The sequence below is a fragment of the Strix uralensis genome, chromosome 2, assembly GCF_047716275.1.
Source record: "Strix uralensis isolate ZFMK-TIS-50842 chromosome 2, bStrUra1, whole genome shotgun sequence".
Classification (NCBI taxonomy): Eukaryota; Metazoa; Chordata; class Aves; order Strigiformes; family Strigidae; genus Strix; species Strix uralensis.
In genome coordinates, this window is record NC_133973.1 from 138,062,816 (window position 1) to 138,088,736 (window position 25,921).

Sequence of the window (25,921 nt, forward strand, 5' to 3'; positions counted from 1 at the left end):
GGATGAGGACGGGGCTGGGGCTGAGGATGAAGATGGAATTGGGATGAGGCTGAGGATGAGGATGGGGCCCGGGCCGCTGGTGCTGTTTCCCGGGGGGGCGGGCGGGGGGGGGGCCCTACCGCGGGGCCGGGACACCGACAGAGCCCGAGGGGCCGCCCCGACGTGCGCGGCTGCCGGGACCGGAGCGGGGCGGGGGGTGTGGGGGGTGGTTCGGGCGCCCACGAAGGGTTAAGGGCGGGGAGGGGGGGGGGTGGGGGGGGGGGCGCGGGCGGGGGGGGGGGTGTCGTCGGCTCCGCCCGCTCCTGCTGCGCCCGCCGGCCCCGGGGAGATATTGTCATGCAAAAGCCCCCGGCGAGCGCAGCCTTTGTCCGCCGCTCCCCCCGCCGGTATATTTTACGGGGCGCGGCGGCCCGGGGCGGGCTGGGGCGGCGGATGGCGGGGGGCGGGCCGGGGGCCGGCGGGCAGGAGGCGACGGTGACGGGCGGGCGGTAGCCGGGGCCGCTCCATGTTCGCCATGGACTACTCCTACCTCAACTCCTACGACTCCTGCGTGGCCGCCATGGAGGCGTCCGCCTACGAGTTCAGCCCCTGCAGCCAGGCCGGCTCCTTCCAGTACAGCCCCATGCGGGGGGGGTTCCCCGCCGGGCCCGCCTGCCCCCCCCTCGCCTCCGCCAACTGCGCCCTGGGCGCGCTGCGCGACCACCAGCCCTCGCCCTACTCGGCAGGTAACGGAACCGGACACCCCCAACCGCCCCTCCCGCCCCTCCCCGCCTCCCCGGTCCCGCTCCCAAACCCGGCGGGACCCCCCGAGCGGCCGCCGGCGTCGGTGCCCGTCGGTGTCGCCGATTCCCGGTGCCGTCGGTCCCCGGTGCTACCGATTCCTGCTGCTGCCGGTGCCGTCAGGGCTCGGTGCCGTCGGTTCCCGCTGCCGCCGGTACCCGATATCGTCGGTACTCGGTGCCGTCGGTGCCCGATATCACCGGTTCCCGCTGTCGCCGGTGCTCGGTGCCGTCAGGGCTCGGTGCCGTCGGTTCCCGCTGCCGCCGGTACCCGATATCGTCGGTTCCCGGTGCCGTCAGTGCCCGATACTGCCGGTTCCCGGTGCCGTCAGGGCCCGCTTCCGTCAGTTCCCGGTGCCGTCGGTGCCCGATACCGCCGGTACTCGGTGCCGTCGATGACCGATATCGCCGGTTCCCGCTGCCGTCGATGCCCGGTACCGTCAGGGCTCGGTGCCGTCGGTCCCCGGTGCCGTCGGTGCCCGATGCCGCCGGTACTCGGTGGCGTCGTTGACCGCTGCCGTCGATACCGTCAGGGCTCGATGCCATCGGTAACCGTTGCCGTCGGGTCCCCGGTACCGACCGTACCAGCCGCCGGCGGTACCCCGTGCCGTCGGTGGCCGCTGCCTCCGGTGCCCGGTGCCGCCGGTGTTCGGTGCGATCGGTGCCCGGTGCCGCCGGTGCCCGCAGCCCCGGCACGGCCGCCCCCGCTGTCCCCCGGTCCCGGGGCCGCCCCCGACAGCGCGGCCGTGGAGCCCCCGAGGTCCCCGGCCCGGCGGCGGCCCCGGAGCGGGGCTGGGGGGGGGGTCACCGCCGCCGCCCCCCACCCCCCGGCTCCGTTTTCGTTGCCGCCGCGGACGCGCTGCCCGCGGATGCGCCGACAACGAAGGAGCCGTCGGAGGGCACCGGCCGCCCCCCCCCATCCTCCCCCCGGTCCCGATCCCCCCCCCCCCGGTCCCCGGTCCCCCCCCCGGCCCCGCTCCCGCCTCCCGGGGCCCCGCGTCCCGCCGAGGGGGCGGTGGCGGCAACGAACGACGGGGACCGGGGGGCGCGGGGGGGGCAGCGCCCGAGATCCGCGGCCGCCCTGCCTGTCCTGCCCGTCCTGCCTGTCCTGCCTGCCCTGCCCGGTGTGTCCTGCCCGGTGTGTCCTGCCCTCTCCATCCGCTCCTGCCTGCCCTGCCTGCTCCGTCCCTGCCCAGTGAACTCCTGCCCGCTCCATCCCTGCCCGCTCCATCCCTGCCCGCTCCATCCCTGCCCGCTCATCCCTGCCTGATCCATCCCTGCCCGCTCCATCCCCGCTCCCTTCATCCCGCCTGCCGCTCCTGCCCACCCTGCCTGCTCCATCTCTGCCTGCTCCATCCCTTCTTCCTGCATCCTGCCCAGTGTGCTCTGCCCGCTGCTCCTGCCTGCCCTGCCCAGTGAATCCCTGCCCGCTCCATCCCTGCCCGCTCATCCCTGCCCGCTCATCCCTGCCCGCTCCATCCCTGCCCGCTCCATCCCTGCCCGCTCCATCCCTGCCTGACCCATCCCTGCCTGACCCATCCCTGCCCACTCATCCCTGCCTGCTCCATTCCTGCCTGCTCCATCCCTGCCTGACCCATCCCTGCCCGCTCCATTCCTGCCTGCTCCATCCCTGCCTGACCCATCCCTGCCCACTCCATACCTGCCTGCTCATCCGTGCCCGCTCCATCCGTGCCCGCTCCATCCGTGCCCGCTCCATCCCTGCCTGCTCATCCCTGCCCGCTCCATCCCTGCCCGCTCCATCCCTGCCCGCTCCATCCCTGCCCGCTCCATCCCTGCCTGCTCATCCCTGCCCAATCCGTCCCTGCCGGCTCCATCCCTGCGCGCTCCATCCCTGCCTGACCCATCCCTGCCCGCTCCGTCCCTGCCCGCTCCGTCCCTGCCCGCTCCATCCCTGCCTGACCCATCCCTGCCCGCTCCATCCCTGCCCGCTCCATCCCTGCCCGCTCCATCCCTGCCTGCTCCATCCCTGCCTGACCCATCCCTCCAACCCCTCCCTCCTCTCCTGCCTGTCCCTTGCCCTCCGTGTCCCTGCGGCCTTACCCGCTGCTCCAGCCCCACTCACCCCCCCCTAACTTTCTCCTTCCCCCCCCAGTGCCCTACAAATTCTTCTCGGACCCGTCGGGGATCAACGAGAAGCGGAAGCAGCGCCGGATCCGCACGACCTTCACCAGCTCCCAGCTGAAGGAGCTTGAGAGGGTCTTCGCCGAGACCCACTACCCCGACATCTACACGCGCGAGGAGTTGGCCCTCAAAATCGACCTCACCGAGGCCCGGGTGCAGGTGAGCTGCCGGGGGGGGCCCCCCGGGATGTGGGGGGGGGGTTCGGGGGAGGGGGGGGGTCTGGTCGCTTAGACCAGGTCCAGTGGCTGCGCCCCGGCCTTGAGACCCCGACGCTTCGCTCCCCGCCTGTCGGGGAGGTGATGGGGGGGCGAGGGGGGGGTGTTGGGACCCCCCCACATACACTGTGGTGAGGGGATGGGGTGTGGCAGTGCCCTGCTCTGCTTGGGGGGGGGGAGTTCGGAGGAATCCCCCCGGAGGACCAGCAAAGATTGGTGGGGGGCGGGGGTGGTGGTTCGTGACACATCCCCCGGTACGCGGAAGCAAGGATTTAGGGGGGGGTCGTTGGGGTTCGGGGAGAGGCTGTGGGGGGTGGGGAGAGGCCCCTTTGGTGGTGCAGACCCCCCCCTCTGTCAGTGCAGACCCCCCCCTTTTTCAGTGCAGACCCTCCCTTTTTCAGTGCAGACCCCCCCTCTTCATCAGCACCTCCACCCCTGTGAGGGTCCCGGTGTGGCCCCCCCAGAGAGGGGGACATTGCTCCAGGGTGGTCAATGGGGAGGGTGACATCCCACAGCAGGAGGGGAACCCCCCCATGACCCCCCAACCCAGCCATGGGGTCTGTCGGGTGCACGGGGCGGTGTCCCCTTTGGGTTTGGGTGGAAACTGGGTGCTCTGGGGCAGGTTCTGCCCCCCCAGCGTGGGGCCCGGGCACCGTGGGGGGGAGGGTGTCACTTTGTCAGCACCCAGGGGACAAATAAGGGTCCCCCGTTTCCACAGGGGCTCGGTGGGTGTCATGGGGCCGTGCTGGGTCATGGGGGGCTGTGCCGGGAAATGGGGAACCACACAGGGATGAGGTGGGGGCGTGTGGGACTGGAGCACCCAGCATGGGCTCTGGGTTTGCTCTTGGGGGGGTGTGGGGGGGTTGCCTGCTGTCCCCCCAAGCCAGGGTGACCCACAGCTCGGTGACGTGGGGACAGCTTGGGAGGGATCGTCCTGGGTGCCCCAACTTGCCCCCCCCCTCGGTCGGGGGGGGTTCCAGCCTGCCCAGCGGGCCTCAAGAGTGGGGGGGACCCACAGGGCTGTGGGGTCCCAGCCCCAAAGATGGGGGGGCCGTGGGGTCCTTGTCACAAAGATGGGGGGACCCACAGGGTCATGGGGTCCTTGTCACAAAGATGGGGGGGCTCATGGGGGAGCCGTGGGGTCCTTGTCCCAAGGATGGGGGGGGCCGTGGGGTCCTTGTCCCAAGGATGGGGGGGGCCGTGGGGTCCTTGTCCCAAGGATGGGGGGGCTCATGGGGAGGCCATGGTGTCCTTGTCCCGAGTATGGGGGGACCCACAGGGAGCCCGGGGTGGGTGCAGGCTGTATGCTGCGACGCCGGTTTTCAGTGTATTTAAATATATTTAAATATATTAACACACACACCCCCCAGCCACGTGCTACCAGGGAAAACCCTTCACCCGCGGGAGTGGGGATATCACAAGCAGCACCCCGGGGTGCCCCAAACCCCCCCCCCCCCGGTTTTTGGGGTTCTGCCATCCCCTCCAGGTGTGGTTCCAGAACCGCCGAGCCAAATTCCGCAAACAGGAGCGAGCGGCCAACGCCAAGGGGGGGGGCGGCACCACCGGCCCCTCCGCCAAGAAGCCGGAACCGCGCTCTTCCTCGGAAGACGACGAGTCCAAGGAATCCAACTGCAGCCCGACGCCCGACAGCACCGCGTCCCTGCCCGCCGCCGCCGGCAGCCTCGGCAGCCCCGGTAACAGCCTGAGCCCCAGTCCCGGCGCGGGGCCACCCATGGGACCCGGTCACCCCCCCCCGCAGCCCCTCAAGGCGCCCATCTGGCCCGGGGTGAGCCCCGGTGGCGGCGCGGCCAACGCGGCCGAGCTGCTGAAGGCCTGGCAGCCCGCCGACACCGTGCCCGGGCCCTTCTCCGGCGTCCTCTCCTCTTTCCATCGGAAGCCCAACGCCCTCAAGACAAACCTCTTCTGATCAGCCCCATCGCCAGATCCGGTTGCCCCCCAAAATCCCCCCCCACCCCCGCCCCTCCTTTCCCAGCCCCCCCCCCACCCTCCTCCTCCTCCCCACCAGCCGTGATGCTCCAGCAGCTGCTGGGGAGATGGATTGGGGCAGGGGGGGGACAGACACCCCCCCCACTCCTGCACCCAACACTGCTCCTTGCGGGGTGGTGGTGGGGGGGTGTGCGACAGGACCCCCCACCCTGTCCCAGACTCTGGGGGCCCCCACCAGCACCACCCAGCCATGGGTGCTGTGGGACCATGGGGGTGTAAAGTGGTGGGAGGCGGGGGGGGCAGCAGCCCCTCTGGCATGCTTTTAGGGGACTCCCAGTGCACCCCGAGGTGGGGGGGGAGATATGGGGCTCCCCACAGCAGCGTGGTGCCCCCCCCCACCCCCAGGAGACACCCTCCGCCCCCCTCCATGGGCTGTGAGGGTGAGGAAGCACTTTAGGGTTGGGGTTTCTGGGGTGAGAAGCCCCGGGGGGGGGTGGCAGTGAGACACCCCCCCCCCCACCTGGTGCAGGGAGGAGGTGATGCCCCCCCCAATCCTGCCTGCGGACATGGATTTGCCCCCACCCCCAGCAGCACCCTGGGGTGACAGGACTGGAGGGGAGGAGACAGGAGACACCCCCCCCCACCATGGGTGCAGTGAGATTTTGGGGGGGAAACCCAGGATGCTGCCACCATCCTGCTGTGCTGGGGCTGAGGCCCTGCCCCGAGCAGCCGGTGGGACCCCCCCAGAGGATCCAGGACCCCCCCAGAGCAGCCATGACCCCCCCGGAGCATCCGTGACCCCTTGCCAGCCGTCGCCGCTGCACTGGGAGTGGGACACGGGTGCTCCCACCCAGCAGGTGCAGTTGGGACCCCCCCACCCCAACAGCCCAGCATGTCACCCCCTGGCAGTGACCTTGGGGGGGGGGGGCGGGGGGGCAGCTCGGCCCCTGGCACCCACCACGCCGGTGTCCCCATCCGTGTGTCTGTGCAGCGGTGGCGGTTGGACCCCCGTCCCCGTCCCCTCCTCGCCGAGGGTCCCCCCACCCCACCAAGGGCCCCCCCTCCCCATCCCGGCTGAGGTGGGTTTGGGGTTTCACCTTTTTTCTTTTTTTTTTTTTGTTGTTTGTTTTTTAACCGTTCTGTAATTTATTGACCCCCTTTGCAAACGACACTAATCCAAATAAAACTTAATTTATTGAAGACGCCGCCAGCCCCCTGCCCTGGCTGCAACACCCCCCCCCCCCCCCAAAAAAGGGCTGCAGGTGAGGGGGGGCTGCAATGCCCCCCCCCGGGCCCCTCCTTGTGCCCACCAGGACCCCCCCAGGTGATGCCAGGGGTGTCGCAGAGCCCCAGCCCCTTCGGGGTGTTTTGGGGGTGTGTGCCCCTCCCCCCCCCCCCCCCCCCCCCGCAGCCCCAAAAGGTCCCGAGCGGCTGCAGGGTCTGGGGGTGGCACCTCGTGAGAGCCCCGGGGGGGTGATGGGGAACGTCCCCGCGGGCAGCGGGATGTCAGCGGGCAGAATCCGGGGGGGGGGGGGGCGGGGCTTTGCACCCCCCCAGGATAGGCAGGGAGGGGCCAGGGGGCTGCAGGGGTGTGCAGGCAGGGAGTGCAGGCAGGGCAGTGCAGGCAGGGCAGTGCAGGCAGACAGTGCGGGCAGGACAGTGCAGGCAGGGAGTGCAGGTAGGGTGTGCAGGCAGGGCAGTGCAGGCAGGGCAGTGCGGGCAGGGCATTGCAGGCAGGGAGTGCAGGCAGGGCAGTGTGGGCAGGGCAGTGCGGGCAGTGCAGGCAGGAAGTGCGGGCAGGGAGCGCGGGCAGGGTAGTGTGGGCAGGGCAGCGCGGGCAGGGAGTGCGGGCAGGGTGTGCAGGCAGGGAGTGCAGGCAGGGAGTGCAGGCAGGGCAGTGCGGGCAGGGTGTGCAGGCAGGGAGTGCAGGCAGGGAGTGCAGGCAGGGTGTGCAGGCAGGGAGTGCAGGCAGGGAGTGCAGGCAGGGCAGTGCGGGCAGGGTGTGCAGGCAGGGAGTGCAGGCAGGGCAGTGCAGGCAGGGCAGTGCGGGCAGGGAGTGCAGGCAGGGCAGTGCAGGCAGGGCAGTGCAGGCAGGGTGTGCAGGCAGGGTGTGCAGGCACAGCATACCCGCTCCAAGTGAGCGCAGGGCTGAGCCGTTGGGTGCCGGGTCGGGGTCCGCAGGGGGGTGTCGAGGGGCGGGGAGTCGGGGACAGCCCCGGGGAGGCGACAGGGGGCAGGTCCCCACTGTGCTGGGACCAGTATGGCCAGTCTGGGGGGTCCCAGAGCACGCTGGAACCAGTACAGCCAGCCTTGCGGGGAGTCTCGGGTCATGGTGGAACCAGTACGGCCAGCCTGGGGGGTCCCAGATCACACTGGGACCAGTATGGCCCGTCTGGAAGGTCCCAGATCATGATGGGACCAGTATGTCCAGCCTGGGGGGGTCCAAGATCACACTGGGACCAACACGGCCAGCCTGGGGGGTCCCAGATCATGGTGGGACCAGTACAACCAGTCTGGAGGGTCCTGGACCGTGCTGGGAGCTGGTTCCTCATCCAGCTCCTTCCTGCGCTGTCCCCGGGCCCCCCCTGGCCCCCTCCCGCCCCCCCCCCCTCCCCGATTTAACAAAAACCACCCACACACGGAGCCCGACAGGTGCCATTTTAGTAGGATTAAGTTCACACCAAACGAAGGGGGATTTGGGGGGGGTCGGGAAGCGGGGGGGGGGGGGGGCACGGTCCAGCCCATCCTTCATCTCAGCCGGAGCAGCGGCAGCGGGGCCTGGCCCGGGGCGGGGGGGGCTGGGGGTCCAGGGGGGCTGGGAATCACCCCCCCAGCACCCCTGGGGTGCAGATCACGGGGAGGGGGAGAGCCTGGGGGTGGGGGGGGTCACCCCAGCGGGGAAGGGTTTGGGGGGGGTGGAGAAAGGCACGGCTGGGGGACCCCCACCCTGGGGCCCCCCCTGGAAGGGCACTTGGTGAGGTTGGGGGCTGAGCACCCACGGCAGGGCGGGGGGGGGGGGGTGTGTCCCAGGGGGCTTTGGGTGCCCACCCCACAGCCCCTGGGGTGGGGGGGGGTGAGGGGGAGAAACATGGATCCAGCAAGTACCTAATGGGCAAACTGGGAGCTGGGGGGCGGGGGCACCCCCGAGGCACTGGCGGTGGCAGGGGGGGGATTGGGTGAAGGCACTGATCTGGCTCTGCTGCAACGGGACCCCCCCGCGTGGGGATGGGACCCCCAAGTTCTGCCCGGTGTCACCCATGGGGGCTGGCAGAGCCCCCTCGCCCCCCCCCCCCCGCCCCGTTCCATTCCCCCCCCGGGCAGCAAGAAGGCACTTGGGTTGAGACACGACTTTGCTCAGAGCTTCCTCCTCCTCTTCCTCCTCTCTGGGTGCGACGGGGGAGCCAGAGGTCCCCGGGGTTCCCCCCCAAAAAACTTCCCCCCCGCAGGACTCCCCCCTCCCCCCCTGCCCATGAGACGAACGCTCGTCCCTTCTCTCAATAAATAAGAAATAACTTAAAGGAGGGGGGGCCCCAGCGGCGGGACCCCCCCACTGAAATTGTCTGACCAGGACCCACCCCCCCCCCCCCCCCCAAACCCTCCCCCCTGCCCCCCCCCAAATCTCCCCCCTGCCGTTACCCAGCACCCAAGGAGGGGGTTGGGGGGTGGGGGGGAGGCTGGGGGGGTCCTGGTGCTTCCACCGGCTGCTGGTGACGGCTGCTGGTGGTGATGGAGGGATCCAGGATGTGCAGCCACAGGATCCAGGATGCGGGAGGCACAAATCTGGGATGCAGGGATCCGGGATGCAGGATGTGCAGATCCAGGATGCTCAGCCACAGGATGCATGGATGCACGGACCCGGGATGCAGGATGCCCAAATCCGGGATGCACGGCTGCGGGATGCACGGATCCGGGATGCGCAGATCCAGGATGCTCAGCCACGGGATGTGGGATGCACAAATCCGGGGTGTGCAGCCGTGGGATGCAGGATGCACAGATCTGGGATGCGGGGTGTGCAGATCCAGGATGCTCAGCCGTGGGATGCATGGATGCACGGATCCGGGATGCAGGATGCACAAATCTGGCAAGATCCGGGATGTGGAATGCCCAAATCCGGGATGCACGGCTGCAGGATGCACGGACCTGGGATGCAGGATGCACAAATCCAGGATGCTCAGCCACGGGATGCACGGATGCATGGACCCGGGATGCAGGATGCACAAATCTGGGATGTGCAGCCGTGGGATGCACAAATCCAGGATGTGGGATGCACAAATCTGGGATGCACGGATCTGGGATGCACGGGTGAACTGATCTGGGATCCAGGATGAACAAATCCGGCAGGATCCAGGATGTGGGATGCACAGCTGCAGGATGCACGGATCCAGGATGCGGGATGTGCAGATCCAGGATGTTCAGCCACGGGATGCACGGATGGACTGATCCAGGATGCACAAATCCGGGATGCACGGATCTGGGATGCGGGATGCACAAATCCAGGATGCGCAGCCGTGGGATGCAGGATGTACAGATCCGGGATGTGGGATGCACAAATCCGGGATGTGCAGCCGCAGGGTGCACAAATCCAGGACACATGGCCGTGGGATGCACGGATCCAGGATGTGCAGCCACGGGATGCAGAAATCTGGGATGCTTGGCCGCGGGATGTGGGATGCACGAATCCGGGATGTGCAGCTACAGGATGCGGGATGCGCGGATCCAGGATGTGGGATGCACAGATCCGGGATGTGGGATGCGGCTATTTGTGGAGCTGGAGGCTCTCCAGGAGGACGCGCTTGTGCCCGGGGTCCAGCACACCGGCCTCCTCCAGGTCCTCCTCCGTGATGTCACTGGGGAAGGGGGAAACAGGGCGCAGGCGTGGGGCTCACTGCCCCCCCGGGGGTACCCCAATCCCAGGGAGGGTACCCGAATCCCAGGGGGGGGTATCACAGCCCCAGGGAGGGACCCCCACGGTGGGTGCAGGAGCCCCTGCTCAGGTTGGTGGGTGCCCACCCAGCCTCCTCCTCACCCCCCACCTTGGGGTTATGTGGCCCTGGGGGGCAGCAGGGACCCCTCAAAGGCAAGTGGGGACCCCCAGGGGGGTAGCAAGAACCTCCCAGGGGCAAGCAGGGAGCCCTGGGGGCAAGCAGGGACCCCTGGGGACAGTGAGGACTCCTCAGGGGCAACTGGGGACACCCAGGAGGCAGCATGGACTCCTCAGGGGCAAGAAGGACCCCCCCCAAAGGCAAGCAGGGACTCCACAGGGGCAGCGGGGACCTCCTCAGGGGCAGCAGGGACCCCCCCAAAGGCAAGCAGGGACTCCACAGCGGCAGTGAGGACCCCCTCAGAGGCAGCAGGGACCTCCCCAAAGGCAAGCAGGGACCCCCGAGGGGCAAGTGGGGACCCCCCAGGGGCAGCAGGGACCACCCAAAGGCAAGCAGGGACAGCCAGGAGGCAAGCAGGGACCCCCCCAAAGGCAGGTAGGGACCCCCCAGGGGCAAGCAAGGACCCCCCAAAGGCAAGCAGGGACCCCCAGCAGGCAGCACCCCCAGGGGTCTCCCCAGCACAGGGTGCCCCCACCCAGGCATCGCGGTGACCCCCGTGGGAAGGACATGGACTCACCGGGGTGGGCAAGGCAGGGGGGACTGTGGGGAGATTTTGGGGGGGTCCGGGGGGGGGGCGTCTCTGCTCACCTGAGGAACTCCAGGTCGTCCCAGCCGTTGCGCACCAGCCCCTCCTCGTACCGCTCCAGCCCCAGCGCCCGCAGCCACTCGCCCACGCCGGGCACGGCCCCCAGGCCACGGCCCCCCTGGCACAGCGCCTGCGCCGCGGCACCCGCACCCTCAGCAACCCCCCCGCCCGGGGACCCCCCCAAAAAAGGGAGCGCACCGGGAGGGGGTATCCCAGCACCCTGACCGCCCCCCCCATCCTTCACCCAGCACCCACCTCCTCAGCCAGGTCCTCCTGGATGCTCTCCCGGATGGAGTGGGGGGGAAAGGCGAGGGGGCGGCCGTAATCGGGGTGCAGGCAGCGGGGGGGCAGCTCCAACCGCCCCCCCTTGGCCAGCAGCGGTGGGGGGGGGGCCACCCTCCCCTTCCCGCCGCCGTAATCCACCTCGCTCAGCGTCTTGGCCATCTGCAGCACCGAGCAGGAGCGGTCGTCCAGCAGCCCCCCCGCCGCCGGCAGCCCCCCGCTTGGGGGGGTCCCCCCAGGCCCCTCCAGCCCTAACCCAGCCCCGGCAGCCGGCGGGGGCCGGGGGTGCAGTTTGGGGGGTGGGGGGGACTCGCCGAAAGCGGCACCGCCGGCACCGGGCCGCGGTTTGGGCTCCTCACGCCCGGGGGGTCCCGGCACCTCCTTGGTGCTGGTAAAAAAGGGGGTCGGGGGGGGCAGCTCCAGCTCCCGGGGTAATGGCGGCGGCGGGAAATCTGGCGGCGGCAGGTTGAGGGTGCCGGTGTCTTCATCCGAGGAGCTCTCCTCGCCGCGGCTCGCCGGCGGCTGCCCGGCCGAGGGGTGGCGGCGTCGCTCCGGCACCGCCAGCTGCACCTTGACTTTGGGGGCGGGGGGTTTCCCGGGGTCCCCCGGTGCCAGCAGTTGGTGGGGGACCCCCTCCAGCACGTAGTACGCCGGGTTGTTGAAGCTGTTCTTCAGCGGCCCCCCTGCTGCCGGCTCCGCCATCGCCTCCGCCTTGGACCTGCCAGCACAGGGGTGAGCGTGGCACCGCCAGGGATCCCCCAACATAGTGGGGGACCCCCCCAAAAGCTCTCCCCATCCTCCCCCTTACCGACTCGGGGCGGCCTCGTCCCTGGCGGTGCCGCGGGGTGGGGCGGGGGGCCGGGGGGCCAGCGCGGCGCTGCCTTTCTCAGGCTCCTCCGGGAGCTTCGCCGGGGCGGCGGCAGGTGGCTCGGCACTCGTGGGCTTCCGCCCCGCTGATCTGGGCCACAAGAAGAGGTGTTAGGGTGCCCCCCCACCCCAGGACAGGGCTCAGCCCCCCCAGAACAGGGCCAGCGCCGCTTTCGGAGTCACCCAGCCCCCCAGGACCCACGCAGCAGAGCCAGCACCGGGACTGTCCCCAACCGCGTAGCATACGCCATCCCAGAGGGATGCTCTGATGCTTGAGCCCCCCCAAACCCCTCCAGGACCCCCAAACCCCCCCAGGACCCCCAGCCGGGGGTGCTCCCCCCCTCCTTGCCGAGCCCTGTCCCCCCGTACTTGGCGTAGTCCTGGTTGGCTCTGGCACCCAGCGGCACCTTCCCTTTGCCGGCCGCCGTCTCGTCCTTATCGACGCTGATCCACTCTGCGAGGGGCCGAGGGGGTGGGAAACTCAGCGAAGGGTTTTGGGGGGGTCCCACCTCCCCAGAATGTTGGGGGGGCCTTACCATAGAGCCTCTCACGGGTGCCCAAGCGCTCGGCGGGCACACGGACCTTCATGGAGCCGCGGATGTTGCCGGTCTCCTCGCCGCGGTGCGAGAGGTAGGTGAGGAACTGCTGCGCCGTGCTGCCGATCATCGACTTCAGAGCGATGACGCACTCCCCTGGGAAAACGCGGCGGGGGCAAGGGGGTGGGTTTTGGGGGGGGCCCCGCAGCCCTGAGAACCCACCCCCCCCTCCTGCTCCCCAAGGCGCGGAGGACGGAGCGCTCACCGTAGGACTCGTAGCCGTCGAGGGATTTGACGGTGAGCAGGAGGTGCTGGTCCTGCAGGTACTCGATCTCGGAGAGGATGGGCTTCAGCTGCAGGTGAGGGGACGAGATGGTGGCACTGGGGACAAGGAGGGGGGAGGGTCTCCCTGCCTGCAGCCCCCCCCCAGCACCAGCCCTGCCCACTCTCCTCACCGTGGGCAGCTGTCGGGACGACCACTGCACCTTGAGGAAGTTGATGTTGTCGCTGCTCTGGCTGTCGTTCTCGAAGCTTTTCTTGAATTCTGCGATAAGAGGGACACACACACACAGAGCACAGCCCCCATCAGCCCCCCCCAAGGACCCCAGCAACCCCCCCGTGCCCCCCCCTCCTCACCTTCCAGGCAGGTGGAATAAAACTCGATGAAGAACTTGGTGCGGCTGGCCGTCTTCACGATGGCCTCGATGCTCTCGAACTCGATGTACGCCTGCTCCGAGGACTTGGAGAGCCCTCCAGGGAGAAGCAAGGTGTCGGGACCCCCCCACACACACCCCCAGAGGACCCCCCCCAACCCTGTTCACCCCGCAGGGAGAGGATCAGGGTGTCCCCTTGGGCACAGGCACCTTTTTTAGAGACGAACTGCGACGTCACCCCCACCTCGAAGGAGCCGAAGACGGGCGAGTGGTCGCTGGTGACGATGTCGTCCGTGCACCCTGCGGCCAGCCAGGAATGGGGGGGGGGGGAAGGGGGGGGTGTGAAAGGTTTTGGGGGGCTCGTCCCTGGAGTTACGTGGGGACGATGGTGTCCCGGGGAGGGGGGGGACACACACGCAGCTCACCGTAGGCGTTGCAGTTGACGTGTGTCTCGGGGTAGGACTTCCAGAGGATGCGGTCACACCACGACGGCACGTTGGTGCGGACCTGGAGGGGATGGGGAGTAGTGGGGGGCGAGGCCGGGGGGGTCAAACTGGGGTGTTCATCCCCCCCCCCGACCCGCCCCCAACACCCCAACACCTACCCCCGTGGGTTTCTGCTTGTGCCAGACGTAGGTATCCCGGGAGCCCCGCTCGTAGCGGTAGGTGGGGGGGAAGGTGATCTCCTCCTCGCCTGCACCCACAGTTTGGGGGGGTCAGGATAGTCCTGGGGAGGGGGGGGCTGCCACCCTCAGGGCCCCCCCCCTCCCAGCCCTCACCGAAGCGCAGGAAGACTTTGTGCTTCTCTTTCTCCAGGTTGAGCTGATCCACTTTGAGCAGCGGCTCCAGCTCCTTGCGGCTGATGTAGTTGAGAATCTCCTGCGGGATGGAGGGGCTGGGACGGGGCCTTGAGGAGGGGAGGAGGGGGGGACACCCCAGCAGCCCCCCCCCGCACCTGGATGTCCATGTCCAGGCGGTAATTGAGGTCCCCGAACCAAAAGAGGTGGGTGAAGCGCAGGGAGATGTCGAAGGAGCTCAGCTGCTTGTCCCCCAGCGAGAGCAAGCGCAGGATGTCCAGGTAGTTCTGGTTCCTCCTGGGGGGGTCACAGACACAAGAATGGGGGTCACAGGAGGGGGGGGTGTCACAGGAGGGGGGGTTCCCAGCCCCCCCGGTGCTCACCGTGCCGTCTTCTCGTTGCCGGAGGTGAGGTGGCAGTTGACAAAGCCGAAGGAGGTGCCGTTGAACATGAAGGAGACGCCCACGGCTCCCTTGTTCCCTGCGGGGACACCGGGGGGGGGGGGGGGTAGGGTCAGGCCCCCCCCACTCCTTCCCCAGGGGGGGTGGGGACCCCGCGGTCCCCCAGTCCCTGTGACGGGGGATGGGCCCCACCTGGACGGGCGGCACAGGCACCCACAGCCAGTGCGGTGTCCACCAGGCTCCTGGTGAGCGCCCGGAGCCCTCCTCGTGCAACACTCACACAGACCCATCCTCATGCAACACACTCACACAGACCCCTCCTTGTGCAACACACACACACACACGGACCCGTCCTCGTGCAACACACACAGACCCCTCCTCGTGCAACACACACACATGGACCCCTCCTTGTGCAACACACACACACACACACGGACCCGTCCTCGTGCAACACACACAGACCCCTCCTTGTGCAACACACACACACACACGGACCCATCCTCATGCAACACACACAGACCCATCCTCATGCAACACACACTCACACAGACCCCTCCTTGTGCAACACACACACACGGACCCCTCCCTGTGCAACACACACACAGACCCCTCCTCATGCAACACACACACACACACACACACACAGACCCCTCCTCGTGCAACACACACACAGACCCATCCTCGTGCAACACACACTCACACAGACCCCTCCTTGTGCAACACACACACACGGACCCCTCCTCGTGCAACACACACACATGGACCCCTCCTTGTGCAACACACACACACACACGGACCCGTCCTCGTGCAACACACACAGACCCCTCCTCGTGCAACACACACTCACACAGACCCCTCCTCATGCAACACACACACACAGACCCCTCCTCGTGCAACGCACACACCCCAGGACCCTCTTTGTGCAACACACATGCTCCAGGATCCCTCCCTGTGCAACACACACCCTCCCAGACACCTCCTCGTGCAACTCACATGTGAGGGGACCTGTCCTCGTGCAACGCACACACCCCAGGACCCCCTCTCGTGCAACACGCCCCCCCCCACCCCGCCCTGGCAGCCCCTACCCAGGGTGTTGGCGATGCCCGTCTTGACGCTGGAGGTGCCGACGTGGCTGATGCGGTTCTCGTGCTCCGGTTTCACCAGCACCACCACCTTGATGTTCCACAGGGACTGCATGGCCACCTGCGGGCCCCCCCCGCTGCCATCAGACCCCCTCTGCTTCTGCCAGCACCGGGGAGCGGGTCCCCGCCGCCCCCCTCCCACCCCAACTGGTGCCAGGGAGCTGGGTGTCCCTCAGGCATCACCCATCCCACCACCCACCCATGTCTATGTCCTGCAGGCCCCCCAGGCCCCCCCCCGAACCGCTTCCAGGAACCCTCAGGCCCCCCTGGACCCCCCAGGACCCCAAGGTCCCCCCAGGACCACCCAGGACCGCTGGAGAACCCCCCAAGACCACCCCCAGGCCCCACCCAGCCCCTCAGGGCCCTCCAATACCACTCCCAGGTCCCCCGCCAGACCCCCGAGCCACCCCAGGAACCCCCTAGACCCCCCAGGACTGCTCCCAGGTCCCCCCCCACCCAGACCCCCCAGGTCCCTCTAGGGCCCCCCCAGGACTGCTCTCAGGCTTCCCAAGACCCCCCCAGAACCACCAGGACCACTCCCAGGCCCCTCTAGGCCCCCCCAGGACCACTCCCAGCCCCCCTCAGGCCTTCCAGGTCCCCCCCGGACCATCCAGGACACCCAGGGCCCCCCAGAATTCCCTCCAGGGCTCCTCCTGGACCCCCAGGGCCCCCCAGGATGCCCTCCAGGGTCCCCAGAACCCCCCAGAATTCCCTCCAGGGCCTCCCCTGGACACCCAGGGCCCCCCAGGATCCCCTCCAGGGCCCCCCAGGACCATCCAGGACCCCCCAGAATTCCCTCCAGAGCCTCCCCAGGACCACCCAGGACCCCCCCCAAGTTCCTACCGGGCGGTACTCAACCTCGGTGAAGTCCTTCAGCACGGCGCGCAGGAAATCCACCCACTCCTTGTCACCCAGGGAATTCTCCTGGGTGCCGAAGACGTAAATGTCGTGGGGGATGGCGACCGTCACCTCGTCCAGCGTCTTCCCCAAACCCTTGGAGGTGAACCACGACGTGATGCTCTTGGGTGGGGGCACGCTGCCTGCGGCAGAGGTGGCGGGGGGGAGCGGCATGGTCAAGGGTGGGGAGGACACCCTAGGGGTTCCCCCCCACCCCCAGCGGGCCCCCCCAGCGCCCTGCTCACCCATATTCCAGGTGCCGATGAAGATGGAGATCATGTCGGGCTCGTCCTGGTGTGAGTGCTTGTTCTTCATCAGCTGCAGGAGCTGGCAAAAAGCCTCCCGCTTCTGCCACGGGGGGCAGGGGGGGGGTGGAGATGAGCAGGGACAGGGGGGGCTCCCCACATCCCCCCCCCCGTGGTCCCCACAACTTGGCTCAGTCAAACTCAGCACCTCCCTGGCACAGGGGACCACCCCCCAGCCACCCAGCCCCTGTGCCTGAGCCCCTGTGGGGAGCAGGGGTTAAATCCTGCACCCCCCTGTCCCTACGAGGGACCCTCTGTCCCCCCCCAACCCAGCTGCAGCCCCCATCCCTACAAGGAACCCCCCTGCCCCCACCCATCCCAGCTGCACCCTCCTGTCCCTAAGAGGAACCCCCTGTCCCCCCCAAACCCAGCTGCAACCCCCCCCTCACCCCCAAACCCCCGGCACAGCGCGACCCACCCGGGCGCTGACGAAAACAAAATCTTTCCGTTGCGTTTTATCCTTTTCCTTCTCAAAAACGATGCCCAGTTTGTTCTGCACCCGCTGCGACTTGATCAGCTGCCGGACTAGGGGAGAGGCAGAGGTGGGGTTTTGGGGGGGGGGGGGGGGTGCTGGCCTCCATGCCCCCCCCCCAATCCACATTTTGGGGGACACCCGGGACACACACACACACGAGCTGCTCCCACCCTTGCACTGAGGACGCTTCCCCCTCCGCTCCGGTGTAGGGTGCAGGGTCCCCCCCCCGCCGTGACCCAGCACCCTAGGGTGCCCCCCCCTCACTTTTCTCGTGGGTGAAGGTGTTCCAGTCCTCCTGGGAATCCTTCTGCTTCTTGAGCACCACCAGCCGCCCCCCCTCCACGTCCACGCTCAGCGTGTGCTTCTGCGACTTCCCGATTTTGGTCAGATCCCCCAAAGTAACGTCCAGCTTCACCTGCGGCAGGAGGCGGGGGGGCTGCGGGGGGGCCACAGCTCCCAACACCACCCCCCCGATACCCCCCATCCCACCCCTTGTCACAATCTGACCTGGGGACACACACACACACACTCACCTCGAAGGTCTGCACCGGGATGCTCTTGGCCTTGCGGGAGAGGAGGGGCTGGGGGGGCGCAGGGGGGGCGGCCGAGCTCATCTCCTGCAGGGCCTTCAGCGCCTGCCACAGCCCCCGTGGGGTCAGACGGGCACCGCGGGCCCCCCCAGGCCCCCCCCAGTCCCATCAGCCCCCCTCAGCTCCCCAGCTCCATGAGCCCCCCCAGCTCCATGAGCCCCCCAGTCCCCCCAGTCCCATCAGCCCCCCCAGCCCCCCAGGTCTGCCAGCCCCCCAACACCTCCAGTTCCATCAGCCCCCCCAGTCCCACCACCCCCTCCCAGCCCTCCCCAGCTCCATGGGCTCCCCCAGCTCCCCCATCCTCAACAGCCCCCCCCAGCCCCAGCTCCACCAGTGCCCCCACTCCCAACAGCCCCCCCCATCCTCAACAGCCCCTCCCACCCCCCACCCATGGGGTCCCCTCCGTGCCACCCATGCAGCCCATTATGGCCCCAGCACCCCCCGGATTGGGCCCTGGCCGTATGCTGGCACAGGACCCCCGGTGGGGGGCCCCCCCGACCCCCCCTCACCTTTTTTTCGATGCTGGAGAGGAAATCCTTCAGCACCGACAGCTTCAGCACCAGGTTCTCCAGCTCCTGCTCCCCGCTCTGCCCCGCCGCCTGCACCCCCACATGTCACCACACCGGATCGGGCCCCCGAGCCCCCCTCCCGCACCCCCAGCAGGGCAGGACCCCCCCAGCACCATGAGATGGGGCAGGATGGAACTCCCAGATTCACCCCAGACCCCCAGAGGAGCAGGACCCCTCCCAGCACCATGGGACGGGGCAGGATGGGACCTCCAGATCCATCCCAGCTTCCCCAGGAGGTCAGGACCCCCCCAGCACCATCGGATGGGGCAGGATGGGACCCCCAGATCCTTCCCATCTCCCCCAGAGGTGCAGGACCCCCCCCCACATGGCACGGGGCCAGACGGCTGGATGTTCCTCTGGCACCTTCCCCACCACCCACATGTCCCCGTGGAGGGTGCCGTGGCGGGGGGGGTCCGTGGGCCCAGCCCCCGGGGTTGGGGGGGGTGGGATGTCACCACCGCATCCCCACGTGTGTGTCCCCCCTCACCTGCTGCAGGATTTTGGTGACCATGGGGGAGCTCTGCTGGTCAAACACCTTGGAGAGGATCTCCAGCCCCGCCAGCACCTTGTCCACCTCGCTGGGGAGGGCGAGAGGAGGGGGCTCAGACATCCGTCTGTCCATCCGTCCATCTGTCCGCCCCTCCCAGGGCCCCGTGCCCACCTGTGCAGCCGTTTGCAGGAGGTGACGAGGGTCTTGTTGAGGTGGGGGAGGCTGCTGGCCCCCCCCTTCACCGCCTCCAGGTCCAGCGAGTAGCTGCTCTTCAGGTACTCGTGGGAGATGCTGCTCAGCCCGTTGGTGCTACCAGAAGGGAGCCCCAGGGAGGGTGAGGAGCTGGCAGGGACAGACAGGAGACAGGCAGGGGACAGGCAGGGGTACAGACCCTCACCTCTCCGCCATCCCCTCCGGCACAACTGGCCCCAGGGTGGTGGGGCTGAGCCCCGCCGAGGTGCTGGAGAAGCTGGTGGAGCCAGAGCGCGGTGGTAACGGCGGCTTTTCATCCTCTCCATCTGCAACGGGGCAATGGTGGGGTGGGGGGTCAGTCACAGCCCCTGCAGGGGGCCCTGGGACCCCATTTGCCCACCCGGGCCACCCCCCCGTACCCGAGTAGTCCCTGTCCTCTGCGTTGTCCTTCTCCTTCTCCCTCTCGACGGGGAAGAGGAGGGTGCAGACCAGCCCCTGGTTGGGCTGCAGGTACAGGGCGATCAGCTCGCTCAGCGTCTTGAAGCGTCTCACCTGCACCCCCTGCGACGTCTGGGGGGGACACGGGGACCGTCAGCGCCTGCCGGGGGGGGTCACCGGGACCCCCCCTGTGCAGGGATCCCACACACACACACACACACAAGATGGGGGCTCACCCCCCAGCCCCACAGCTGCGCCCCGCGGGGACCGGGGCCCGGTGGACGTGGCACCTCGCCGCGGTGCCGCGGCTGCCTGCCAGGAGGGCTGGCAGGGTGCAGGCAGCAGGCAGCAGCCATCCCTCAGCCTCCTCCCTCCCGGGGGCGGCTTTTTCCTGCCTGCCCGGACGGCACAAAGCGGGTTCTGTTGCTCTAAAAATACCCGACGGTGCCGGACGGCCAAGATGGGCGCTGCCGAGTCGCCCGGCTGTGTGGGAGAGACGGGCACGCTCGTGGCACCGTGCCAAGGCCGAGCCGTGCCGGAGAGCCGGGCACACTCGGGGCACAAGACCGAGTCCTGTTGAACTTCCCGGCCGTACCAGTGAGCCGGGCACACTCAGGGCACAAGGCTGAGCCCTGCTGAGCTGCCCGGCCGTGCTGGGGAGACGGGCACATTTGTGGCAAGTTTGTGGCACCGTGGTGAGACCGAGCCTGAACAAGCCACGCCAGACAGCCGGGCACACTTGGGGGACCGTGCCAAGGCTGAGCTGTGCCGGAGAGCCGGGCACACTCACGGCACAAGGCTGAGCCCTGCTGAGCTGCCCAGCTGTGCCGGAGAGCTGAGCACATTTGTGGCACGTTTGTGGCACCGTGGTGAGACCGAGCCCAGCCGAGCCGTGCCAGAGAGCCGGGCACCCTCGTGGCACAAGGGCGAGCCCTGATGAGCCACCCGGCCGTGCCGGAGAGCCGTGCCTGTTCGTGGCACTGTGCTGAAGCTGATCCCACTCCCCGCACCCAGCTGAGGTGGGGGGCAGGGAGAGGCCCCCCCCGCCCCGGCCCACAGCGGGGGCGAGGGGCTGTAAACGCGGTGCTGCACCCACCCAGCACTGCCTGCCCCCCCCCAGCCCAGCCAGCACCCTCCAGCAGGAGCCAGGTGCAGGTCCCAGCACCCCGACTTCCCGCAGCCCACAACGGGGACCCCCCTGCTGCCAAAGAGCCGGGTTGGGGGGGGCCCATGTCGTGGCGGGGGCAGGGGGGGCACTGCCCACCTGTACAGCCAGGAAATCGTCCTCATCGGGCAGGATGCGGTAGGTGTGGACGTGCTTCTGATACCTGCAGGCAGCGGAGGGGGGTGTCAGGCAGAGGATGCCGGGGGCGTGGGCAGCATCCCCCCCCTGCCTGCATAGCTCCCCAAAACCCGGGGGGGGACACCAGGCACCCGTCCTGTGGGATCCCGATACCACCAGCTGGGCACAAGCATCCGCAGGGAGAGCACCAGTACCACCATTACCTATGGCATGCAATGAGTTGCCAGGTCTCAGCCCGGTTCCTGTGGGGTGCTGGGGGGCCCAGGTGGGTGCTGGGGGGTTCAAATGGGTGCTAGGGGGCCCCGAGTGACCCCCCCCTGCCACTTGCTCCAATGGAGACCCCACAATTGATACCCCCCTGTCCCCCATCCCACGTCATGGTCCCAGCCCCGCTGCCTGTCGGTGAGCCAGAGCAGGCATCCCCTGCCCGCAGTGCAGGCAGGAGCAGGCAGGAGGAGGCAGGAGCAGGCAGGAGCAGGCAGCCGCTGGCAGCCAGGAGGCCAGGAAACAATTTATTTTTCAATGGAAGCTCACAGGAACCAGGGACGCGATCCCGGGGCAGGGGGTGACAGGCGGCGCTGAGAGACGGGGTGCCGACGCCAGCGGGCGCAGCGAGCAGGACCAGGAGCCCCCCGTGTGTCCCCTCCCCATCCCCTCCGCAGCAGGGGGACATCCGGAGCCAGGGGACACCGGCACAGCCAGACCCAGCACCCCCGGTGCTGGCGGCAAAGACGGTGGCTCCTCAGTTGGCCTCCGGCCACGGGGCTCGTGGAGGTCGCCAGGAGCAGAGCAGTGGCTGTCACCACGCCAGGCTGAGGTGTTCCCTGCCCTGGTGGCACCCCGCCGTGGGGCTGGGGGACCAGGGCCAGGCAGTGTCCCCCTGCCACCATGCCGTGCCAGGTTCTCCAGTGCCATCCTGCTCCTCACAGCGCCGGGTCCCCCAGTGCCACCCACAGTGACGGGTCCCCCAGTGCCACTCACTCCCCACAGCATCAGGTCCCCTGGTGTCACCTCACAGTCCTGAGTCCCTTGATGCCACACCCTCCCCATGATGCCAGGTCCCCTTGTGTCACCCCACAGCATCAGGTCCCCCCCCAGTGCCATCCCACAGCACTGGGTCCCTCAGTGCCACCCCCTCCCCACAGCACCAGGTCCCCTGGTGTCACCCCACAGCTCTGGGTCCCCCAGTGCCACCCCATAGTGCCAGGTCTCTTGGTGCCACCCCCTCCCCATGATGCCAGGTCCCCTGGTGTCACCCTACAGCATCAGATCCCCCCCCAGTGCCACCCCACAGTGCTGGATCCCCCAGTGCCACCCCCTCCCCACAGCACCAGGTCCCCCGGTGTCACCCCACAGCGCTAGGTCCCCCAGTGCCACCCCCTCCCCAGAGTGCCGGGTCCCCCGGTGTCACCCCACAGCATCAAGTCCCCCCCTGGTGCCACCCCCTCCCCATGGTCCCGGGTCCCCCGGTGTCACCCCACAGCATCAGATACCCCCACAGTGCCACCCCACAGTGACGGGTCCCCCAGTGCCACCCCCTCCCCACTGCACTGGGTCCCCCTGTCACCCCACGGCATCAGGTGTCCCCCCCAGTGCCACCCCACAGCACCAGGTCCCCAGGTGTCACCCCACGGTGCTGGGTCACCCTGTGCCACCCTGCTTCCCACAGAACTGGGTCCCCATCCTGCCTTCCCCCCCTCCCCAACTCCTCCTGCCCCCCACGGCATGAGCATCCCCCCATGGGCTCCAGAAATGGGATCCCCCATTTCTGCCCCCCCCACAGCCACTATTGCACCCCAGCACCCCGGGGGGGCAGCACCTGCTTGGGGCTGCTCCTGGGTGCCCCAATACCCAGCCAGGGGTAATGGGGAACCCCCAAACTTGGGAGGGGGGGTCTGAATGGGAATCCGCTATGGGGGGCTGTATGGAAAATTCTGCTGGGGGGGGGGGGGCAGGGAGGGGGGTCCATATGGGAAACCCCCACTGAGGGATCTGGGGGGGTCCCCAACTCAAAGGAATCCTCAAGGGGTCAAGATGGGAGACCCCCAACTGGTGTCAGGGGGCTCTGTATGGGGACCCCCAGTTGGGGGGATTGGGGGGGGGGGCACAGAGACACCACCAGCAGGGGGGGGCCACAAAGGGTCTCTGTGGGAAGCCCTAAAACACAGTTGGGGTCTCCATAGGGGGGGTGACATGGGGGGGCGGGCAGTGCATGAAGAACCCCAGCACAGGGTCAATATGGGGACCCCCAAATTGAGGGGAGCCCATAGAAACCCCACTTGGGGGGAGGAGCACGGGGGGGGCCCTATGGGGACCCCCAGCACAGGGGTCAGTACAGAGGACCCCAACTGGGGTGTGGGGGACCCCCACAAGCGCCATCCCAGGGTGGGGGGGGCAGGGGTGTGCCCAGCCCCCGCTCCTCTGGCAGCCGCTACTTTGGTGATTAATCCCGGGGGGGGGGCCGGGGAGCGCCGGGGCTGCCGGCACAAAGAGCCATTATGTGGGAGCGCGGCCGCCGGCCAGCGCCCCGGCTCCCCGCCGGCTCTGCCGCGCCAGCCGGCATCACCGGGACACCCCCCCCGCCGCCAGTGTCCCCCAGGAGGGGGCCACCCACCACCCTCCTCCACCAGCACCCCGGCGGGGAGCCAGGATGGGGGCCACGGTCGCCCACCGGCACCACCGGCATTCCTTGGGGTGCCACCGCCGTGTGCCAGCCCCGGCGAAGCCCGGCCGTGCCGCGGCGCGTCGGCGGGAGGGTTAAAGGAAGACGGCGCTGCCGGGATCCCGCCGCAGTTCCTTTTCCTCCTCCTGCCCCCGCAGCTATTTTTAGGCCACCGAGGAGACCAACAGCCCCGGCCACCCCCACGCCGGCTGCTCGGTGGGACCGCGGCACGATCCTGTCCACTGCCCGGGCGGGGACCCTCACCGGCGCTCACCGTGGCATCCCCGTGCCCTCGCTGAGGGGTCCCAGCCCTCGCTGCGGCCATGCGGCACCCGCGGCCGGTGAAAAGCCATCACCGGGCCCCGGGCGGCCTGGCAGGGCCAACGGCGTGGGGGGGACACCGGCCTCCGAGCCGGGGACACCGTGTTAGCACCGCTGGGCCGAGAGCCCCCGGCTGCATCCCCCAGTGCCCCCAGCACCGTCGGTCACCGGTACTCGCGGGACCTCGCCACCCCGGCTTTGCGGCGGGGAGCCGCCGGCCACGGCCATGCCAGCGTGGCTGGGAAACCGAATTTGCACAAGCCACCGGCTATGGGGCATGAGGACGGTGCCACGGCGGAGGCCGCGTGCCCTGCAACGGCGCGGCACACGGCACAGCCCCGGGGCAGGCTGGGTCCCGGTGGATTCCCGGTTCTCCCTCACTTGCCGTACGGAGCCGGCGGCTACCGGCGCCTTTTGGGGTGCGGAAAAGCCTCATTTCGAGGTGCCCTGGTGACCGCACCGCCCCACAGCCACATCAAGGTGCCGGCGCACCCCGGCACGAGGGCCCCGGGGCCGCGGTGACGGGGACGGCTGCCCCGGTGCCACCGCGCGCTCAGCCCCGGGGCCTGCGGTCGCTGGGCAGGGGGTGGCAGTAGCCTGGGGACCCCCGGGGCTCACCCGTGACCCAGCACCAGCCAGCGTCGCCGCAGGAGCCCCCCAGTGTCGTGTCCCCCCCCCAGTCGCATTGTCCCCCCTCTCCCCCAGCCCCCAGTGCCCCCCAGTCCTTCCAGCCCAGAGCGGGTGCCCCAGCCCCCCCACAGTGTCCCCCTGCACCCCCCCAGTGTCCCCATGCCCCCCCAGACTCCGACCTGCCCACTCCCCATCCCCCCACTCCCCCCCCAGTTCTCAGTCCCCCCCATAGTGCTGGTGACCCCCATGTCCAGTGTGCCCCCCCCAGACACCCTGCCCATGTCCCCCCATGCTCCCCCTGGTACCCCATCAGTGCTCCCCCCAGTGCACCCCAGGATCCCCCCCGGTGCCCCCCCAGACACCCCCAATGTCCCCTGGTGCTCCCCCACATCCCTCCCAGCACCCCCCATCGTGCCCCCCCCTGGACCCCCCGCTGGTCCCCCAGGATCTTCCAAAATCCCCCCTGGACCCCCCGGGTGCTCCTGCTCCCCCAGATCTCCCCCAGACCCCCACCAGTACCCCCCCCCTTCCCGTACCTCCCCCATTGCCCCCCCGCTGCTTCCCTTAACCCCCCCGGAGCCCCCCTCGACCCCCCTGGTGTTCTCCTCACACCCCCCTCATTGCCCTGCCGGTGCCCCCCAGGACACCCCACTCCTGCCCCCCCAGACCCCCCCCCAGTGCACCCCCCTCCCCGTATCTCCCCTATTACCCCCCAGTCCTTCCCTTACCCCCCACAGACCCCCCCAGTGCCCCCCCTCCCCGTATCCCCCCTGTTACCCCCCCGGTCCTTCCCTTACCCCCCTCCGGTGCCCCTCCCCGCTGCTCCCCCTCCCTCCCGGTGCCCCCCCCCGGGTCTTCCCCCGGGTCCCCCGCGGTGCCCCCCCCGTGTCCCCCCCCACTCACAGCAGACACAGCGCGTAGGCCCCCGCCACGCTCTCGCTGTCCCGCACCAGGAAGCTGCCGTCCCGCCCGGCCCGCGCCAGCTGCTCCTCGGCGGCGGCCCGGCTCAGGTCCCGGTGGTACCACGGCGGCACCGGCACCGGTACCGGCCCCCCCGCGCCCCCCGCACCCGCCATGCTCCGCTACCGGGGCCGCGCTCCGCGCTGGGCGGGCGGGGGCAGCACCGGGGAAAGGGTTGGGGAAGGAGGGGGGGGGGAGGTTGGGGGGGGCGGGGAGAAACGGGGAAGGGGGAGGAGGGAGGAACCGGGAGGGAGGCGGGGAGAAGCGGGGGGCGGTACTGGGGGGGCGGGGAGCACTGGGGGGGTGCACTGGGGGGACGGGAACAACCGTGGGGGGAGCACCGGGGGGGACGGGCAGTACCGGGGGAGGGGCACAGAGGGGCGGGGAGAACCGAGGGGGCGGGCAGTAGCGGGGGGGGGGGCACCGAGAGGGAGGGCAGTACCGGGAGGGGGGGCACCGGGGGAGCGGGGAGCATCGGGGATCCGGCAGCAGCACCGGGGGCAGCGTCTGGGGGGGCACCGGGACAGCAACGGGGAACCGGAGGGGGGGAACTGGAGATGGGGGGGGGGGCGGGCAAACCGGGCCGGGCCGAGGTCAGGAGCGAGCACGGGGATCGGCGGACACCGGGGGGGGCGGGGGGG

General features: G+C 69.4%; 2 protein-coding genes across 6 annotated transcripts; one reads left to right on the forward strand and one right to left on the reverse strand.

Moving 5' to 3' along the window:
* Positions 1–505: 505 nt before the first annotated feature.
* PHOX2A (paired like homeobox 2A) lies at positions 506–5,063 on the forward strand. The gene is made up of 3 exons (XM_074860617.1): positions 506–725; positions 2,893–3,080; positions 4,623–5,063. Exons 1-3 carry the CDS (start codon positions 506–508, stop codon positions 5,061–5,063), a joined length of 849 nt encoding a protein of 282 aa, XP_074716718.1.
* A 2,665-nt stretch (positions 5,064–7,728) lies between these two features.
* On the reverse strand, positions 7,729–25,481 carry INPPL1 (inositol polyphosphate phosphatase like 1). 5 transcript variants are annotated; one of them, XR_012627800.1, is made up of 29 exons: positions 25,224–25,480; positions 20,669–20,732; positions 19,386–19,536; positions 19,172–19,292; positions 18,946–19,083; positions 18,772–18,862; positions 18,225–18,314; positions 17,659–17,760; positions 17,390–17,540; positions 17,069–17,175; positions 16,591–16,693; positions 16,292–16,488; positions 15,392–15,509; positions 14,289–14,385; positions 14,064–14,202; positions 13,888–13,987; positions 13,714–13,802; positions 13,535–13,616; positions 13,320–13,409; positions 13,093–13,206; positions 12,912–13,000; positions 12,722–12,809; positions 12,457–12,612; positions 12,290–12,374; positions 11,862–12,011; positions 11,027–11,771; positions 10,774–10,901; positions 9,284–9,930; positions 7,729–9,079 (listed from the first exon to the last, which is right to left on the reverse strand). XR_012627800.1 is itself a non-coding variant. In XM_074860615.1 (28 exons), the coding sequence occupies exons 1-28, from the start codon at positions 25,394–25,396 to the stop codon at positions 9,840–9,842; spliced, it is 3,834 nt and encodes a 1,277-aa protein (XP_074716716.1). In that variant the 5' UTR covers positions 25,397–25,481; the 3' UTR covers positions 7,729–9,839. The 5 variants fall into 5 exon arrangements, 3 of the variants coding, with proteins under 3 accessions (XP_074716716.1, XP_074716715.1, XP_074716717.1); XR_012627799.1 differs by having other exon boundaries at positions 7,729–9,223; XM_074860615.1 differs by having other exon boundaries at positions 7,729–9,930; positions 16,307–16,488; positions 25,224–25,481.
* Between the last annotated feature and the right edge of the window lie 440 nt (positions 25,482–25,921).

Bases quoted from the DNA above. Each gene is read 5' to 3' on its own strand.
- PHOX2A (XM_074860617.1), top strand. From the start codon at position 506: ATGTTCGCCATGGACTACTCCTACCTCAACTCCTACGACTCCTGCGTG. The intron at 726-2,892 runs GTAACGGAACCG...TTCCCCCCCCAG, and splicing joins GCCCTCGCCCTACTCGGCAG to TGCCCTACAAATTCTTCTCG. The intron at 3,081-4,622 runs GTGAGCTGCCGG...CATCCCCTCCAG, and splicing joins TCACCGAGGCCCGGGTGCAG to GTGTGGTTCCAGAACCGCCG.
- INPPL1 (XM_074860614.1), bottom strand. From the start codon at position 25,396: ATGGCGGGTGCGGGGGGCGCGGGGGGGCCGGTACCGGTGCCGGTGCCG. The intron at 19,084-19,171 runs GTGAGGGTCTGT...CCCTTCTGGTAG, and splicing joins CCGGAGGGGATGGCGGAGAG to CACCAACGGGCTGAGCAGCA. The intron at 14,203-14,288 runs GTGAGCACCGGG...TGACCCCCCCAG, and splicing joins GGCAACGAGAAGACGGCACG to GAGGAACCAGAACTACCTGG.